This window comes from Mesoplodon bidens (genome assembly GCF_964165515.1).
Source record: "Mesoplodon bidens genome assembly, chromosome: 19".
In the NCBI taxonomy this organism is placed as follows: Eukaryota; Metazoa; Chordata; class Mammalia; order Artiodactyla; family Ziphiidae; genus Mesoplodon; species Mesoplodon bidens.
The window spans coordinates 15,763,732-15,784,132 of NC_138179.1; the positions used below are offsets into that span (position 1 = coordinate 15,763,732).

General features: G+C 38.0%; 1 protein-coding gene across 10 annotated transcripts in view; it reads left to right on the top strand.

The window, feature by feature from the left end:
- Positions 1-20,401, top strand: part of EFCAB5 (EF-hand calcium binding domain 5) — a 126,445-nt gene that overhangs the window by 63,703 nt on the left and 42,341 nt on the right. For all 10 annotated transcript variants that reach the window (XM_081219849.1, XM_081219848.1, XM_081219846.1 and 7 more), the window contains exons 9-13: positions 1,700-1,855; positions 13,567-13,666; positions 17,438-18,445; positions 19,818-19,895; positions 19,995-20,087. In XM_081219849.1, coding sequence (XP_081075975.1) covers positions 1,700-1,855; positions 13,567-13,666; positions 17,438-18,445; positions 19,818-19,895; positions 19,995-20,087 — 1,435 coding nt within the window. The remainder of the gene's footprint in view (positions 1-1,699; positions 1,856-13,566; positions 13,667-17,437; positions 18,446-19,817; positions 19,896-19,994; positions 20,088-20,401) is intronic.

Here is a 20,401-nt window from a genome sequence, read left to right on the forward strand (position 1 = left end):
AGTAAATATGGGAACTGGGATTATTTGACCCAAGACAAAATGTGAGGTCTTAACCGGTATACTATTCTGCTTCCCAAGTAACAGAAAAGAACTTAATTATGCTCATTAATCCATCAAGAATAATGACAATTAGGTGGTTTAGGCAGTTAAAGAAATGAAATATTTAGAAAAGCTCCTTTGCTCTGCTTAGATTTTCCTCTTTTGATCTCTAAACCAGTTGAATGATGGTTTATGACTCATTAGCATGGATTCAAGCCTAATATATCTCTTACATAATACATCCTAAATTTGCCTACATGATATTAATGAGGAAGTGAAATATCGACTAAACCTTCATTTCAAAGATTATGTCAATGAAATATGCCAACAAAATGTTCCATTTCAAACAAACTGTATTAGTTGTTATTCTTTAATTGTAAGAAACAGGAACCAACCTGAGCTAACGTAGCTGAAAATGCAATGTGCAGAAACCAAGTGCAGGAATTTGTTCTGGCTTCAGGAAGAGACTGGAATAGGGAGTTGGAGAACATCAAGACTCTTTCCTCTCTGCTTTTTGTTTCATCTGTCTCTGTGTACAGACTTCTGCATCCTTAGTTCACATGGAGAAATCTGGCCTCCCAATAAATCTTAAGTTTACATTCACAGGTCCAACCCCTCTCAGAGATCAATTGGCCATTCCCCAGTCCTAATTCTCAATTCGCAGTATAGAGAATCTGAATGAGTTTGTTTAGGATAAGTATCCTCCCATGGCCCAATCATTTCTAGCTATGGAAGCAGGGCCATTCAGTACAAATTTGACTGCCACTGTGCTTGGGGCAGAGGAAGAAATCATTGACTTGTGAGGTAGGCTAACACCTAAAGAGGAGTCCACTCAGAAACTCTTCCAGTGGTTGATACACTGCTCTCTATCACAAGATACTTACAGTCATGTGTAGATCAAGACTGTAATGTTCCTGACCTATCAAATTAGCAGAAATGTGGAAAGCAATACACACTGATGATGAGGCTGAAGAGAAACAGCCACTCATACATTAGTGGTGGGAGTGCAAAAGGGTACAAGCCTGATGTCAAAACCTACCAAAAGTACAGATGTGTTTACCTTCTAAGCAAGCAATCCCACTTCTGGGAATCTATTCAACAAGGCTCAAGAAGAACAGCCCAAGAGCATAGGTGTTTTCAGATTCTAGACTTTCAAAAGAAAAAACAAATCATGGACAAAGGATACTTTATTGCAAAATCAGAAGATAAAAAAAACACCCACTCTCCCCATCCCTTCACTCCAATAATTAAATGTAGCCAGTCTTGGAGCACACATGCTCTTATATCCCCTACATCAAAAGAAAAACTACATTCAATTTTTAGAGCTATTCATTTATAGGCCACATTTTATGACTGCTGCTATTTCATACTGTGAGGTTAAAACTGCTCCCATATAAAATTGATGTGATCTAGAGGGAAATTGTTCCAAAAATATCTAGTCCCGCTTGTATATGGTGTTGGGGACTCTATTGATCACCTCTCTCTGCAGCATAGCCTTGTATAATAACACTAACATAAAAATACTTTATCTAAGTGACAAGCAAATGATATGAAAAAAATTGCAGTCAATAATTTCATGCACATCAACTGAATCCTTGGAAAAAAATCCAAGTAAAGAGCACGGTTTTAAATCAATCATTTATCCTCTTTTTCTCCACAGTTCATCTCTTCTCACATTGCAGGCTTTAAAAGTGAAATGTTTGAGGAGCTCCTTAAGCACCTTTGCCACTGTGCAGATGAATTCAGGGAGGTTATAAAAACTGACATGCGGAGACGGATGTTTGCTGAACTCTTCTTGCATTGTGACCATGGGAAGGTAAGGTAAGACCCTTAAAGCAGTGCTTCTCAAACTATTTGTTATGAAGGACCTGTTTTTAGGTTGTCGTTGTTGGTGGTAATATTTTTAATATCCAACCTGTTGTGGACTGATAATGAAAATGGATTACTAGGAGGGAAAAAGGACATACAAAATACAATTCACGTTTTATTATCAGATTCAAATCTGATTTATTATCACTTTCTCAAGTTGCTATAACATTCTAGATGTTATTCTCAATTTCTACCTTTCTCATCACAGATTACCTCTCGAGTGGCATTGTATTTCATGATTTATAACTTGTCCCTAAGTTTCTTTCCCATTCTTAAGAACGGGTTGCTTAGAATTGTTTTTGCTTACTCTCTTTGCTGGTGGCTTCCTATAGAAAAGAGCTGCTGGGAATAGAAAGCCTACCACATTTTATTCTGCTTCTTAAAAACAAGAAACATTTATATCAAAAAGTATTTCTAGAAATAGGATTTGGGAAGGCACTAGTGTGCCAGGATACCAAATGGATTTGCAAAAATAGATACAAACTTTACTGAAATATATTTGTTTATGAACCTTATATTTATTTGTTTGCATCCCCATGTTACTGAAAAGATTTAAGGAAGCTTATAAGAATAGATAAAATGCAACAGAATAACATAGATTAAAAGTAGGATGAAAGGAGAAAAAAATAAGAGGCAGGATACTAAGTGAAGCTGGGAACAAAGCCCAAAATGCATACCAGAATGACCTAAATATTTGCTCTGGTTGTCTACAGGTCTGAATCTAATCTTCCTAGTAGTGAATGTGAAAGGGAAATATGACGAAACACACTATTGACAATGCTTTTAAGATAAATATAAGCTGGAGCTAAGAAGAAGTGCAAAAATTTGGGATAAAAAGTATAGTCAGGGGCCTCCCTGGTGGCGCAGTGGTTGAGAGTCCGCCTGCCGATGCAGGGGATACGGGTTCGTGCCCCGGTCTGGGAGGATCCCATATGCCGCGGAGCGGCTGGGCCCGTGAGCCATGGCCGGTGGGCCTGCGCATCCGGAGCCTGTGCTCCGCAACGGGAGAGGCCACAACAGTGAGAGGCCCGCACACCGCAAAAAGAAAAAAAAAAAAAAAAAAAAAGAAAAGTATAGTCAGGAGTTTCTTCTGGAAGTATCCATTAAAGGGGCCCTATGTGATGAAGTGAACATCTTTATGCTGGACTTATAATAAGTGAAAAAACGACTTTATTAGAACAGTTTCTCTTTTTTTAAATATATATATTTATTTATTTATTTATTTATGGCTGCGTTGGGTCTTTGCTGCACGCGGACTTTCTCTAGTTGCAGTGAGTGGGGGCTACTCTTCGTTGCAGTGCGTAGGCTTCTCATTGCGGTGGCTTTTGTGGAGCACGGGCTGTAGGCACATGGGCTTCAGTAGTTGTGGCACATGGGCTCAGTAGTTGTGGCTTGCAGGCTCTAGAGTGCAGGCTCAGTAGTTGTGGCACACAGGCTTAGTTGCTCCGCGGCATGTGGTGTCTTCCCAGACCAGGGCTCGAACCTGTGTCCCTGCATTGGCAGATGGATTCTTCACAACTGCACCACCAGGGAAGCCCAGAACAGTTTCTTAAAACCACCTTAAGTGTAGGTAAATGATATGACACCTGACCGCAATTCAGAAAAAGCAGTTCTTAAAGGAGCCAATGAATTACAGTCTAGGTTCTCAGATACCTGCTAATTTGGCTTAAGTCAGGAATATATTTTATGAAATCTGAAATGTCTATGTGTCTTTCAGGCAATCCTTGACAATTGTTTCTTTTAACAGAGCTAATAATAAATATTGGGTAACATGGGTTAAGATTTTACTCCCTGACAAATGCCTGGAGAACAACTATTCTCTGTTGGCCAACTTAATACCAACTCGTGTGTAGTACAAAACATTACCTCACATAGTGGGATATCCCACACAGTGGGATAATATTTAGAAGAATAACTCAGGTTTACTTATGCTTTTTGCTTTTCTTCCCATCATTCAAACAATAGTTATGTGCTGATCTTCGAAGGAAGGTAGATACAGTCTAGAGTAAAGAAGTTAATTGAGTTTCTGAATATTTTCAACGAGGAGCTGAGACAAGAGTTCAAAAGCCTCTACTTTCAATTGAAAATACTGGGATCTTGAGAAAGAATGGAAGAATGCAAAATATGACATCAAAGCACTTTTTCTGTCAGTGGGAAGTTGTGACCAGCTGATGGGAGAAGGAGGTTGGAGGGGTTGTGACTACTGCTTAGGGGTTGCCTGGCTCCCTAAGTCAGAGTTAATATCTGATACTACACCCTTATTCCCCAACCAGGGTTGTATGTTGAAGGCAACATTATAGACACTTAGAAATTCCAAGTAGGTTGAGGAGAAATTTAAGAACACCAGAGCTTATGCATCATTTCCTGGGTGTAGCTCAGAGACTGCAAGCTTCATTGAGAAGTCCTGAATGCAACATGGCACTAAAGAGGAAGGTTAGCCACTGCAGAAGGAGGGGTCTAGGTGGATGAGCCTGAGGGTAGTCCCACTCCTGTGGCTAGAGGAAAGATAATGAGTGTTCCTAAATACCTGTGTGTAAAGGGGGTGGGTGTGCAGAGAAGATGACAGTAAAAGTTCTGGAAGTACCCCCAGGAAGTGTCCAACACTTGAAGTTGGGACAAGGAGAACCATGGGCATTAACAAAAAACACCAAAAAAAAAAAAAAAAGGCCCACTTCCAAATGATTCAGTGGGATGAACTCCATATGGTCAGAATCAACAAGTACTACTGGCACTGAACTAATTGCCCCTTTATTTGATGGTAGGACACTGTATGTAAGCCCCCAAAGAAAAATGGGCAAAGGATATGAACATAGAATATGTAGAATCACTGCATACTCAACAGATGAGCAAAAACATTTTAAAGTGACAATACCGAAAAATAAATAAATAAAACAAAATGATAATACCTATTGCTAGTAGGGATAGAGGAAAAGCATTTTCTCAAACATTCCTGGTGAAAATTTAATAGTATAGTATCTTTGTAAAGCAATCTGGATATACCTATTTAACTAAAAATTATACACATCCTTCAACCAAGTGATCCCATTCCTGAAATTTTTATCCCAAAGAAATAAAAGCACCAGTAGAAAGAAAATACACGTACAAGGATGATTCCTGTGGCACTGTTTACACATGAAAAAGAGAGAGTGAGAGGGAGAGATAAAGGGAATGTTTATCTGTAGGGAAATGTTTTTTAAATGAGGGTACATCTACATCTTGGAATATCATGCAGCCTTTATACAAATTGAATAGATCTACACCAGCTGACTTGGAGGATTTTTATATATTATTAATGAGTGAAAAAAGTAAAAGATGGAGAACTGTATGTAATAAAATCCCATTTTTGTAAAACAAACAAGGAGATAAACCATATGGGAACATATACATAGGTACACATGTTTGTATATCTATAGCTACATGAGCCTAGAGAAATGTTTATAACAAGACATGTAGTTAACTGGAATGAGACTCAGAATCCACCATTCAGAGTGGTCCTTAAAGGCAGAAGTCTCCTCTGAGATATTTATTCAGTTGAAGTTTTCAGAATTAGGTACAGCATTAAAAAAAAAAGCAATACTAGTTCTTAGTCAGAGGATGCTATTAAAAATATATATTGGGGCTTCCCTGGTAGCACAGTGGTTAAGAATCCTCCTGCCAATGCAGGGGGACACGGGTTTGAGCCCTGGTCTGGGAAGATCCCACATGCTGCAGAGCAACTAAGCCCCTGTGCCACAACTACTGAGCCTGTGCTCCAGAGCCCATGAGCCACAACTACCGAAACCAGTGAGCCACAACTACTGAAGTCCACGCACCTAGAGACCATGCTCCGCAACAAGGGAAGCCACTGCAATGAGAAGCCCACGCGCAGCAATTAAGACCCAATGCAGCCAAAAATAGATATATTAATTAATTTAAAAAATACATATATATATGGAGCCATGCTTTGTTGAGTGAAGAGCAATGATCTTTTAAGTGTTAACCAGGATCTTGAATCCACAGTGCCATCCACTAGCTTCTTGTTTCAACCAGCCATGTTCCAAATTAAACCCCAGAGATAAAAAATATATATATGTGAAATTAAAACTTTACTACATAATATTAGCATGAAATTAGACACTGAAGAAGAAAATATTAGTAAACATAAGGACATAGCAATAGAAACTATCCAAACTGAAGCAGTGAGAGAGAAAAAGAAAATGCCTGAGTGGTTATAAAAGACTTTTCTCCTCATTTAAAATGTTATTTAAATGATCATTTACTCTTTGAAGCAAAACTAATAATGTATTGTGAAGTTTACAATATATGTAGAAGTGAAATGTATGACAACAATAGCAAAAATAATGGATGGGAGAAAATAGAAATAAGTTTCTTACATTAGGCATAAAGTGTATAATATTATTTGAAAGTAGACTGTGATAAGATAAAGATGCATAATGTTAAATTTTAGAGCAATTACCAGAAAAAAAGAGAGGTATAGCTATTAAACCAATTGTGGCAATAACGTGGAGTATTAAAATATAATCAAAAGAAGGCAGGAACGGGACTTCCCTGGTGGTGCAGTGGTTAAGAATTTGCCTGCCAATGCAGGGGACACGGGTTCGAGCCCTGGTCTGGGAAGATCCCACATGCCATGGAGCAACTAAGCCCGTGTGCCACAACTATTGAGCCTGAAAGCCAAAATTATTGAGGCTGTGTGCCACAACTACTAAAGCCTGCACGCCTAGAGCCCCTGCACTGCCACCACAATGAGAAGCCCGCGCACTGCAACAAAGAATAGCCCCCACTCTCCTCAACTAGAGAAAGCCCATGCGCAGCAACAAAGACCCAACACAACCAAAAATAAATAAATTTATTTTTTAAAAAGGCAGGAAAAGAAGCAAAAAAAGAAGGAGAAGGAGAGAAAGAGGAAGAGGAAGAAGGAGAAGGAGGAGGAGAAGAAGAAGAAGAAAGAAGAAATGGGACAAAAACAAACAAAAAACCCAAGTAGCAAGATGGTCTATCTAAAGTTAACCATAGTAATAATTACTTAAATGAATATGGGCTAAACACTCCAGTCTAAAGACAGAGATTGTCAGGCTGGATAAAACCAATATAAAGATACAAATAGTTTAAAAGTAAAGGTATGGAAAAAGATATATCTTTTGGCTACATTAGTATAAGACAAAGGAGCCTTCAGAACAGGAGTATTACCAAGGATTAAGAGGGCTACAGTATAATGATAAAGGGGTCAATTTGATAAGAAGACATAATAATTCTAATTGTCTATACATCTAATAGAGTTTCAAAGTACATGAAGCAAAAAATGACAGAACTGAAATTACAATTGGAGAATTAAACACTACTTTCTTAGCAGTTGATAGAACAAGTAGACAGAAAATCAGCAAGGATATAAAATACTTCAAAAATGCTGTCGGGGCTTCCCTGGTGGCGCAGTGGTTGAGAGTCCGCCTGCCGATGCAGGGGACACGGGTTCGTGCCCCGGTCCGGGAAGACCCCACATGCCGTGGAGCGGCTGGGCCCGTGAGCCATGGCCGCTGAGCCTGTGCGTCCGGAGCCTGTGCTCCACAATGGGAGAGGCCAAAACAGTGAGAGGCCCGCGTACCGCAAAAAAAAAAAAAAAAAAAAAAAAAAAAATTATGCTAAGTGAAAGAAGGCAGTCACAGAAGAGAACACACTACATGATTTCATTGTATGAAAATCTAAAACACAGAAAACTAATCTACAACAGTAGAAAGCAGACTGTTAGTTTTCTGGGGCCATGAGTAGAGGGGACTGACTGCAAAGTGGCACAAGAGAACTTTTGGTTTCATGAAAATGTTCTTTCTCTTCATTGTGGTGGTAGTTACTTGGGTGTATACACTATCAAAACTCATTAAACTGTACACTTTTTAAATATTTTTTTTGACGTGGACCGTTTTAAAAGTCTTTATTGAATTTGTTACATTATTGCTTCTGTTCTATATTTTGGTTTTTTGACCATGAGGCATGTGGGACCTTGCTCCCCGACCAGAGATCCAACCTGCATCCCCTGCATTGGAAGGCGAAGTCTTAACCACTGGACTGCCAGGGAAGTCCCTGAACTGTACACTTTAAAATGATGCATTTTACTGGATGTAAATTATGCTTCATTGAAATTGACCAAAAAATCCAAAAAGTGTTCATAGTAGTCAAAAACTAAAAACAATACAAATGTACATCAACAATAAAATGATTAAATAAATGTTCATATATATATTCATACAGTAGAATATTGTGTAGCAATAGAAAAAGAATTACAGTCAAATGAAACATGAATAACATTCACAGATAAAATGTTGAACAAAAAAAGACACAAAAGATCATATATTATATAACTCCAATTAATGAAATTCAATAACAGATAAACTAATCTATAGTGATAAATATCAGAATAATTACTACCTTTGGGGGAATTATTGACTAACAGAAACCATGAAGGAGCCTTCTAGAGCTGATAAAAATGTTCTATATCTTTATCTGAGTAATGTTTACACAGTATATAGATAGGTAAACATTTATTGTGCTAAACACTTAAGATGTATACCCTTTATTGCATATTTATTATTCCTCAATGAAAAAAATTTTAAATGATCACTTATGGTTGCTTGGGATGAAGTGCCTTGGGCTTTAAGAGACCAAGTGGCTGCTGCATTTTATCATAATTGTAATAGTGCTGACTACAAGGGCTGTCGGTGATTGAGCTTCATCTCACTGCATTGGAGAGGTTATAGAAAGTAAAAGACAAGCTCAGGGCTTTAAATGCTCAGCTCAAGTTGCAGTCACAAAACCAGAAAATGTCCATGATGACTCTAAAGGAATTTCTATTTCTTGTAGCTTCAGAGCAGATATAGATTAAAAAAAATCAGCCCCCAAGTTTAATGGGACAGAATGAAAAGATAAGCCAAATTCATAAGTCTCTCGTGTGAAAGTCAGCACATTGCTTGGAAAATAGAGGGATGCTGAGACTTGGAATGGTTACATTTGGATGGAAGCTGAGACTTGTGCCACGAACCTCCCTGAAGACTCCCTTGGCAGCAAAAGCAATCCCTTCTCTCCTTTTTTTGAGGATATAAGCTTTTCTTTCCTTACAGAACCTATAACTTCACTTGGGGCAATTAGCTATTTTCCTTAAGGCCCACCTGTGTATCATCCATTGCCTTTAGACCCAAAAGCCAGATCTCAGCATGCCCCAAGAGGACTAGTCAAATCTGTAGAGAAAGGTGATTGTTAGTATTCCAGGAGAATAGCAAGTTTTTGCTAATTCATAGCAGCAGAAACTTGGGGAACATGTGTGGGAATTGATTATAAAAAATTTTTTTTTGGCCACGTCACGTGGCATGTGGGACCTTAGTTCCCAACCAGGGATCAAACCCGTGCCCCCTGCAGTGGAAGGTAAAGTCCTAACCACTGGACCAATAGAGAATTCCTGTTTATAAAACTTTTAGACTTAGGAGGATGGATGTAACTTTGGATTAGCCCAGATTTATCAATATCATTACACTTAGAAGATTTGCTAAGCAGTAATATTTTTAGTATCTTGGAAATGGTTTTAACAGTTTTCTTGGTAGATTAACTGTAACCTTGACTCAAATACAGCCTACATTCAATGAGATTGAGATGCCAGAGCCTTCATGGCATGCTATAAAGGAATAAATTCAAAGGCTTGTAAAATTGACGAAGTTGATTTCTCATAGGTAGCCTACGCATATTCAACCTATTCCCCAAGAGTCCCCAGGTGACAATCCCTGAGAAATCCATTAATGACGGGAGCACTAACATCCCTAAAATGCTCTTTGGTAGCTGTCCTCTGTAGGTTGGGAATGATGGTAGGAGATAGTGGCATTGAAGTGGGCTTTCTAGTTTCAAGGAACTGATGGGATTCCTAGAAGACAAGTGGCATTTAACTGCCAGAGATAGAGTCTACTGGTCAAAGTTAATATCATAGATAAATGGTATTTTGACTTAGTGCCCAAGGTTAAAGGCCATATTATAATAGGCCTTATTTGTCTAGGACTCATACTGTGGTTTTTTACCTAGTTCCTGAACGTATGATTGGAATTACCACAATGAACAGCAGAAATTAAAGTGGCCATATGAATGCTTTGACTCATAGATTTTCTGTAGTGATCATGCTTTTCTTAGGAATTACATAGGTAGGATATCTACTAAATTATTACTAGAACTGTTTACAGAAAAGCTCTAACTATGGGGCCAGAAACATGAGATGAGACACCACAATGGAGAGTTTTGGCTTCTTATCCAGTTCCCAGACAAGCAGTTGATACACCCAGAAGGCTTTGGTTGAAGTGGAGGCTGGCCTTCTTGAGGAAGAATTCTGCTAGGAGCATATACTCTAGATCTTACTTCGAGCCTTCCTCAAAGGGCATGTAGCCTTTTACTAGGGTGAATATGCATTGGAAAAAGGGAAATATCCCACCAGACTTTCAGAGATTACCAGACTCCAAGTTAACACTAATCCCTGGTATCCCAAAGTGCCCCAGTGGACCATTGGTTAAAGTTAGGGCTTATGGATGTCAAGTGATAAATGCTGTTTTGGTCCAAGGTTATATCATAGACCCAGTTAATCTGCGGGACCTAGCTATATTTATTTCTGGTTCTTGAATGTACAACTGAAATAGACATGTACAGCAACTAGCAGAATTCTCACAAATTAGGGGATGAAGGCTATCATGGTGAACTTTCTCTGCCAAAATGGTAAAAAACAAACGGATAACAAAAACAAATTTAAAAAAAACACAATTCCACAGAGATTAGATATGAAAATATATTAGTGATATGAAGGAGTCAGAAAATAACATTCTTATTACATTCTTATCTAGTTCTTCTGTTTTGCCTATGCAGAAGGTAGGTAGATCTTGAAGAATATTTGTAGATTACACTAACACCATTTGCAGCTGCTTTTCAAGATGTGGAACCTTTATTGGACCAAATTGACACAGATCCATCATTCATGACAACTGATCTGGCAACTACTATTTTCTCTAGAGCAGTTTGCAAGGACCAACAAAAGAAGCTTGATTTCACCTATTAGGAACAGCAGCATCGTTTCACTGCCTTGGCATAGGGCTAAGGCAGCTCTTTTTCTTTCTATCATAATTTAGTATGCAGAGACATTGATTGTGTTGACATATCATAGAACATCATACAGGTTCACCACCTTGATGATTTCCATTGTGGTGATTGGACTGGATGAGCTGGAAGGATTAGATGCCTTGGTAAGCTCCATGTGTGTCAGAGGGTGGAAGATAAAAACCATAAAAATTCAGTGTTTTCTACATTGGTAAAATTTTTAGCTTCCAGTAGTTGGAAGCATGACAGGATATCTGTTTCAAATACGAGGCAAATTGCCGTATCCTGTGCCACCTACTACTAAGAAAGAAGCATAATGCTTATTGGGCCTTTTTACATTTTAGGAACAACCTTTACCACATTTGTATCAATCTGTGCTGCTCTTTTGTGTTAACTGAGCCATCAGCTGGCACAGGGGATCCCAGAGCAAGAAAAGGTCTTGTAGGCTTTCTAGGCTTCATTACAAAGCCTCTTCTTTATCTTGTGCCTTATCGCCTAGAAGATCCTACAGTATTTGAAATGAACAGGGCAAATTAGAAAGCTATCGCAAGTTGCAATAGTAGAATCACAATGTAGATCCCTCAAGTTTTGGAGCAAAACCATGCCTTCTATTAAAGTTAACTGTTCTCCTTTGAGAAACAGCTCATGTGTATGTTTATACTGTGATAATTCATAAAACCATACACTTATTATTTGTGTACTTTTCTGTATGTTATTTTTCAAAGCTTTAGTTTTTAAAAATTGTATGGAAAAATGAAGGTCCAAATATAGCAAAAACAATTCTAAAAAGAAGAACAAGTTGGGGAGAATTTTCCTGATTTATAAAAATAAAGTTATATTAACAGAATATTGAACCTGGCATCAGACCTATGAGAATGTGGGAATTTAGTGTATAACATGGATGTAAACTAGTGGGAAGGGACTGATCAATAAATGATACTGGGATGATTGGCTTCCATATTGAAAAAAAATTAGATTTCAGTCTCCTTAATGAGGAAAAATAAGTTCCATCTGATCAAAGACCTAGATGTGGAAAACAAAATTTTTTAAGTTTTAGAAGCAGAAATAGAGCGTGCCTTTTGACCTCAGCATAGGTAATACTTCCTAAATAAAACAGCAAGTAAGCACAAACCATAGAGGAAATGATTGATGCATTTGACTACTTCAAAATTTATAACAGTGATATGGCTAAACTCACCAAAAGTTAAGTTAATAAGAGATTAACTGACATTGATAAGAGATAAACTGAGAAAGACTATTTGCTATATAGATAACAGAATGATCATTATCAAAAATTTATAAGTTAGTAAGAAACAGACTACTCATGCCAACTGAAAAAATGGGAAAGGACAAGAAAAAGCCATTCACTGGGGGACTTCCCTGGCGGTCCAGTGGTTAAGACTTCCCCTTCCAATGCAGGAGGTACGGGTTCAATCACTGGTCAGGGAGCTAAGATCCCACATGCCTCGTGGCCAAAAAAACAAAACATAAAACAGAAGCAAGACTGTAACAAAATCAATAAAGACTTTAAAAATGGTCCACATCAAAAAAATCTTTAAAAAAAAAAGCCATTCATTGATCAGGAAACCCAAGTACATAATAAACATATGAAAATGTAATATATTTAATCTCACTAATAATCAGGGAAATGCAAATTAAAATAATTAGATACCATTTTTTATCCATCAGATTATAAACTCTAACAATATCAAATATTGGCATGGATATGGAGAAGTTATATCCTCATTCAGTGCTGGTGAGAATGTAAATTGGTATAGGTGTTTTGTAGAGCTATTTGGCAATAACTACTAAAATTGAAAATGCACATTATACACGATCCATTAATTATACTTCTGTTTATTTACCCTAAGGAAATGTTTACATATGTATACAAAGAGAAGTATGTAAGGATATCCACTGCAACATTATTTTGGTATCAAAATACTGGAAATAATCTAAATGCTCATCCATAGAGGGGTGTTTTTAAAAATTAGGATGTTTTCATATTATAGAATACCATGCATCAGTTAAAGAAATAAAATATATTTCCTTAAATACATGAATCAGATCTCAATGTTGAGTAAATAAAAGCAAGGGAACGTGTATTATATCAGTATTTAAAGTACATACATAAAATGTTAACAAACATAATTTCTGGGTGTTGGGAACACAAGTGTTAGTTTTATCATTTTCTATATTTTTCTCTAATGGAAATTTTTCTTGAAATAAAAACAGTGCAAAAAAAGAACAAGTAGGGAGCAATTAATTGTTCTGAATGTCATACTCAGGTCAGATTAGATAATAACTGAACATCATGTATTGGTTTTAGCAATTAAGTAAGTAACAACAAATATTTATGCAGCTACTAAATGTTACAGAAAGGGGAAGTAGAGTATAAGCCTAAAGGCAAGATATAACTTTCCTGATTTTGACTCTGCAGCTTTTACTTACATGATTACGGTGCTGGTGGTAATGATAAAATCTTCAATATTCCATCTACATAAAAATTTCAAATCTTCTGTAACAACTAATTGCCAACTTTCTGCTTAGGTAGGGTTTTTGGATCGGCAGAAGACATTGGCTTTGCTGGAAACATTCTATGACCAAAGTTCAAAAGTGCTCAGAGGTTTACTCCGAAACCCAAGACAATGTAAGTGCCACTGAGAGGGAGCATGCTCAAGCTGGAGTGATGCAGTACACCGAAATGATAATACAAGGTCATTCTATCCCCATGGAATCCCTTCATATAACATCTCCCTTAGATCATGATAGCTCTATCTAGTTGTTCATTCCACACAAAATTCAGTCTTCATCACAACTAGATGTGTTTTTCACTATGGTGTAATACTAAAAGTTGTTAAGTCAGAGCTCAGCTAGAATTCAATTTTAAATTCATTCAAGTGAAGGGGTGCTTTAGTGACAATCTGAATGTTTTGGAAATTAAGTTGGTAGTGGTAATTCCAGTTTTAATGTCCAACTTAGAATTCTAAGGTTTCTAAGAAAAATGTTTCCTTCTCCCAAGCATTTTTTATTGAAATATAGTTGATGTACAATATTATGTTAGTTTCAAATGTACTACATAATGATTTGACATTTTCATGTATTAGGAAATAATCACCGTGATGAGTCTAGTAACAATCTATCCCCCTACAAACATCACAATATGATTGACCATATTCTTTATGCTGTATATTACATCCCTGTGACTTATTTATTATATAACTGGAGGTTTGTGCCTTTTAATTCACTTCACCTGTTTCACCCACACCTCAAACCCTTCTGGCGACCAGCCATTTGTTCTCTGGGTCATACGGCAGTTCTACTTTTAATTTTTTGAGGAATCTCCATACTGTTTTCCATAGGGGCTGCATCAATTTACAATACCACCAGCAGTGCACAAGGGTTCCCTTTTCTCCATATCTTTGCCAGCACTTATTATTTGTTGTCTTTTTGATGATAGCCATTCTGACAGGTATGAGGTGGTATCTCATTGTGGTTTTGATTTGCATTTCCCTGATGATTAGTGTGATGTTGAGCATCTTCCACGTATCTGTAGGCCATCTGTACATCTTCTCTGGGAAAAAAGTCTATTTGGGTCCTCTGTCCATTTTTTAATCAGGTTGTTTTTTTGATGTTGGTTTGTATGTCTTCTTCATTTTGGATATTAACCCTTTAGCAGATATATCATTTATAAATATCTTCCCCCATTCATTAGGCTGTCTTTTTGTTTTGTTGATAGTTTCTTTTGCTGTGCCAAAGCTTTTTAGTTTGATACTGTTCCATTTGTTTATTTTTGCTTTTGTTTCCCTTGCCTAAGGAGACATATCCAAAAATACATCACTAAGGCAGATGTCAAAGAGCCTACTGCCTATGTTTTCTTCTAGGAGTTTAATGGATTCAGGTCTTAACATTTACGTCTTTAATCCATTTTGATTTTATTTTTGTACATGGTGTGAGAAAGTAATTCAGCTTGATTCTTTTGCATGTAGCTGTCTAGTTTTCCCAACACTATTTATTGAAGAGACTGTCTTTCCCCATTGTATACTCTTACCTTCTTTGTTGTAGATTAATTGACGATATTAAGTGTGGGTTCATTTCTGGTCTCTCTATTCTTTTCCATTGATCTACATGCCAGTTTTGTTCCAGTACCATACTGTTTTGATTACCATAGCTTTTGTTTGTTTGTTTGGGTTTTTGTGGGGTTTTTTTGGCCACACTGCACGACTTGTGGGATCTTAGTTCCCTGCCCAGGGATTGAACCCGTGCCCTTGGCAGTGAAAGTGCAAAGTCCTAACCACCGAACCTCAGGGAATTCCCTGTAATATATTTTGAAATCAGGGTGTGCGATAGCTCCAGCTTCTTCTTTCTCAAGATTGTTTTGGCTATTCAGGGTCTTTTGTGTTTCTATAAAAATTTCAGAATTATTTGTCCTAGTTCTGTGAAAAATGCCATTGTTGTTTTGATAGAGATTGCACTGAATCTGTAGATTGCCTTGGGTAATATAGTCATTTTAACAATATTGATTCTTCCAGTCCATAAGCACAGTGTATCTTTCCATTTGTGTCATCTTCAATTTCTTTCATCAATGTCTTATAGTTTCCAGGTACCAGTCTTTAAGGGCCCTGCTGCCCTTCAAAGCCAGATGTTCTGGGGCAGGACCTCCAGTCTAGGATCCTGATGTGGGAGTTAGACCCCTTGCTCCTTGCAGAGAACCTCTGCAATTGTAATTATCCTCTTGTTTGTGGGTCACCTACCCAGGGGTGTGGGTCTTGATTATACCACATCTCTGCCCCTCCTGCCTGTCTCATAGTGGTTCCTTCTTTATGTCTTTAGTTGCGTAAAATCTTTTCTGCTTTCTTGGATAGTCGCTCTGTAAATAGTTGTAATTTTGGTGTGCCCAAGGAAAGAGGTGACCTTGTGGTCTTCCTAATCTGGCCTCTTGGCCACACCTCTCTCTCTCAAGCACTTTTACTTGTACACCTCTACTGTACTTATACAGTAAAATATCTTTTTTATATTACTCCCAAAACAAAAGGATTGTGGGTTATATTTTTATTTTTTAAAGAGAAGTTCTTTGGATGGATGAGCTTTCCAAAGAAAGTGAATATTTTACTTGTGTGAAAATTTATTACTTGGATAGTTAAAAATCTATGGATAATGTACATAGAGTATCCTGAAAATTGTGGGAATAGCAGTTTTAGAACTTAAATACTAACTGTTTTGGGAGGAAGGGGTACAGTCTTGTGGCATGAGTCCCATTTTCTGTAGTCCTGGATATCAGGGTTGTTTTGTTGTTGTTGTTGTTGTTGTTTAACAGTGGGATTCTCATGAGTGCTATCCAATCTTTCCCTAGAATTCTGAACCAGGTGTCCACATAAGTTGTGGAGAAAAAGAATTGAGGAATGAAGAAGAAAGAGAGGGAAGAGGGAAGGGAGAGAAAATGAATATTGGAAAAATGTAGCTCAATGAAAGATTGTAATAGAACTTTGCTTTTATTTTGGTATTGCAGATACTGAAAAGGTATATGAGGTGAAAGATATTTGTCGCTTTCCTAAGCCCTATGCTATGCTTATTGTGGGAGGACCAAGAGTAGAGGATAAATTCTATTTGCCTTGGAAGTCTAAGCAACTCTCCTAGTAGCAAAAGAAGAATCATGTTCATTTCCAAAACCATACCTTTTAGGAAGGGATTATTTCTAATTTACAGTAGTGAGCATCTTTTATGTTCCTTTAGATACCTTTTTGATTTTTATTGGGTTGCTGGGAAAGGTAACTGATATTTATTTAAAGCAATAGGTCTATATTACAGTCACTGTGCTGATTGCTTTTCTTTATTTTTTATTTTATAATAGAGTATAGGGCTTCCCTGGTGGCGCAGTGGTTGAGAATCCGCCTGCCGGTGCAGGGGACGCGGGTTCGTGCCCCAGTCTGGGAAGATCCCACATGCCGCGGAGCGGCTGGGCCCGTGAGCCATGGCCACTGAGCCTGCGCGTCCAGAGCCTGTGCTCCGCAGCGTGAGAGACCACAACAGTGAGAGGCCCGCGTACCGCAAAAAAAAAAAAAAAAAAAAAAGTATAATAGAGTATAGTTGATTTACAATGTTGTGTTAGTTTCAGGTGTACAGCAAAGTGATTCAGTTATACATACACATACATCCATTCTTTTTCAAATTCTTTTCCCGTATAGATTTTTTTTTAATTGGAGTATAATTGTTTTACAAAGTTGTATTAACGTCTGCTGCGCAATGAAGGGAATCAGCTATACATATACATATGTCCCCTCCCTCTTGGCCCTCCCTCACACCCCTCCCATCCCACCCATCTAGGTCATCACAGCCCATTGCTTTTTTACATTAATTTACTAGCTCTGATTCTACACTATAAGATCAATTGTTTAGGTAAATGTTTTGTTTTCTGTGTTAGGGCCGTTTGTTGAATTTGGAGAGATAGACTTGCCTGAGTTCTGGGGAGACATGGATAATCAGAAGCACATTTATGAAGACTTTGACAAAGTACTCTTAGAGATGAATACATTACTTTCTGAAAAACATGCTAGCAAAAGCCAAAGTAAATTATTAGCAAATCCAGAAGATCAACATAAACATGATAAACATAGAAAATCAACACTACCACAAAGCCCACCAGAACAGCAGAGAGGGGCAACTGCAAACCAAGAACCAAACAGAATTTCAGCCAACGAACAAGAACAAGACAAAGAGTCAACTGGAGAACAAGAATTGAACAAAGAATCATTAGCAAAACGAGGAACCTACACAAGGTCAACTCCAGAACAAGGATCAAGTAGAGAGTTAATAATAGAACAAAGACCACATAATGAGTCAATAACAGAACAAGGAGTACCACCAGGAATCCACACTGAACCAGCTGCAGAGCAAGGACTTTACAGAGAATCAGTAACAGCACAAGGACAACATGAAGAGTCAACAACAGGACAAGGATCACACAGAGGGTCACCTGATGAACAGGGACCACATAGAGAGTCAGTATTAGAACAGGGACCACACAGAGGGTCAATTGCAGAACAGGGATCACACAGAGAGTCACTCTTAGATCGACACCCCAGAGGGTCAACTGCAGAACAGGAAGCACGCAGAGAATCCCTATTAGATCAAGGACGACCCAGAGGGTCAGTTGCAGAACAAGGAGCACGCAGAGAGTCAACTGCAGAACAACAACCACCCATAGAGACAATTCCAGAAAAACAAGAGGACATAGACTCAATTTCACAATCAAGAAAAGGTAGTATCTTAGGAGAAAGTGAAAAATCTAGGGAGGCTATTTCCTTTGAGTACACTGAAATCCTTCCACAGGAAGAAAGGACTCAGGGGCAAATCTATGAAGAGCAACTATTCATGAGTCCTGAAGTGCAAGAGAAAATTTCGGTATCAAGCAGAAAAGGTCATCTTTCAGGTAGTAATATAGTTCTTCTACATCAGCTCTTTGTTTTGTACAGTGGTTTTTAAAGTCCTTTCAGGAAATATTCATTTCAGTTAGGATCTCTTCCTGACATATAAGGTCATGCAATCTTCATATATATTTTGCTACTCAACATGAGTCTAGACCTTGAGTAATCAATTACCTGCAAACCAGAAAGTCTCTACTATCAATTTACCTAGAATTGCTTTAACACTAGAAGCCCATTTGTAAGGAAGAAATCTGATAATATTACATGTAGAAATTTTCGTTGGACCTCTGAAAAGGCAGTAGAAGCCCTTTTATTTTAAATGTGGTGTCTGATATCAGAATAAAAGAAATAAATTTCTTTTATTTCAATTTTAAAAGTATCTCACTTTTGGGCTTCCCTAGTGGCGCAGTGGTTGAGAGTCTGCCTGCCGATGCAGGGGACACGGGTTCGTGCCCCGGTCCGGGAAGATCCCACATGCCGCGGAGCGGCTGGGCCCGTGAGTCATGGCCACTGAGCCTGCGCGTCCGGAGCCTGTGCTCTGCAACGGGAGAGGCCACAACAGTGAGAGGCCCATGTACTGCAAAAAAAAAAAAAAAAAAAAAAAACCTCCTAAGAGATGGGTAACCTATGTTCTAGATTCTACACTAACATTAACTAATTTTAAATCTTTCATTTTTTTTAGCATTATACTTATTTCTCCATGAAACAAGACTACTAATTTCTGGCTCTCCCTGCATAGTAGGGATACAGCTTAAAAAGTTAGTGAAGTTTCTATTCAGTCAGATGTATTACTAGTGAGGACTTAATTTTGACTATCTGTAACAGTGATCCAAAATAAGTGTCTAAAAAACAAACAAAAGCAAAACAAAATAACAATGTCTAAACAAGACAGGAGTTTCTTTGTTTCTCATGTAAAAGTCAAAATTTATATGACAGCTCAGCCCCATGAAATCAACAGAGGCTCAAGCTCTTTCTGTTTTGTGTCTCCTCCAACCACGTGGTCCAAGATAGCTCACCACCATGTCCACATTCTGACCACCAGGTGAGGAGAAAGGATAGGTATTACATCATTTCCCATCACAGTTCATTGGTCGGAATTTAGGCACATAGTGACACCTAGCTGCCAGGGAGGCTAGGAAATATAGCCCTTAATTTGCATGGCCAAATTTGGGTACAACAAATAGCCTTTGTCACAGAGCTGCTCCCAACAACTAGAGTTATTAAGTGATACCACTATGATACAGCATATATAGAAAAGGACCTGAAAGAAAGTTTTTGTGTCCTATATGCAAGGCGTTTCTCTCATTTATTAACTTTAGAATATATAATAGAATATATAATGTCCAACTCATAGGCATTTTCTTTTGTACCTTTTAGAAACTGAAAAAAAGGAAGTTCAGAAAGACAAATCCTGTGAACCCAAGTCCCAAAAAATAGAAGGAAAATCATGGTCAGGTAACTTCTCATTTAATCCTCTTTTCATTCATACTCTAGAGCAAAACCATTATGAAAGTGAAGTTACGTTGGCTATATTATGGAACCTGTATTTTATAGGTGAACTTTTGACTTGTACCTGGAACACGAAGTATGCCAAATGTGAAGAGGAGGAACAGGCAAACTTAATCTATGGTAACTCCAAGTTCACAGGTACATGTTAACAACAAAACCAGGAAGAATAGATGGCACTCTAATTGATGAGCTTAATTTACTGTGGTACACGATGATAAGGGTTGGACTTAGCCAAGGCACAATGGCAGAGTGATAGTTGCGTTATTGTGTCCCTGAGCTGATGGATCTAAACATATTCAAGATGACTGTTTTGGGTGGTAGTGTACATGCAGTGCTATTGATGAATGCTCTTTAACACATATGCATTAATACAGTTGTCTCTCAGTACCTGCAGGGGATTGTTCCACGGAAACCAGCCCCAAAGCTCCCCCCATGAATACCAATATTCAGGG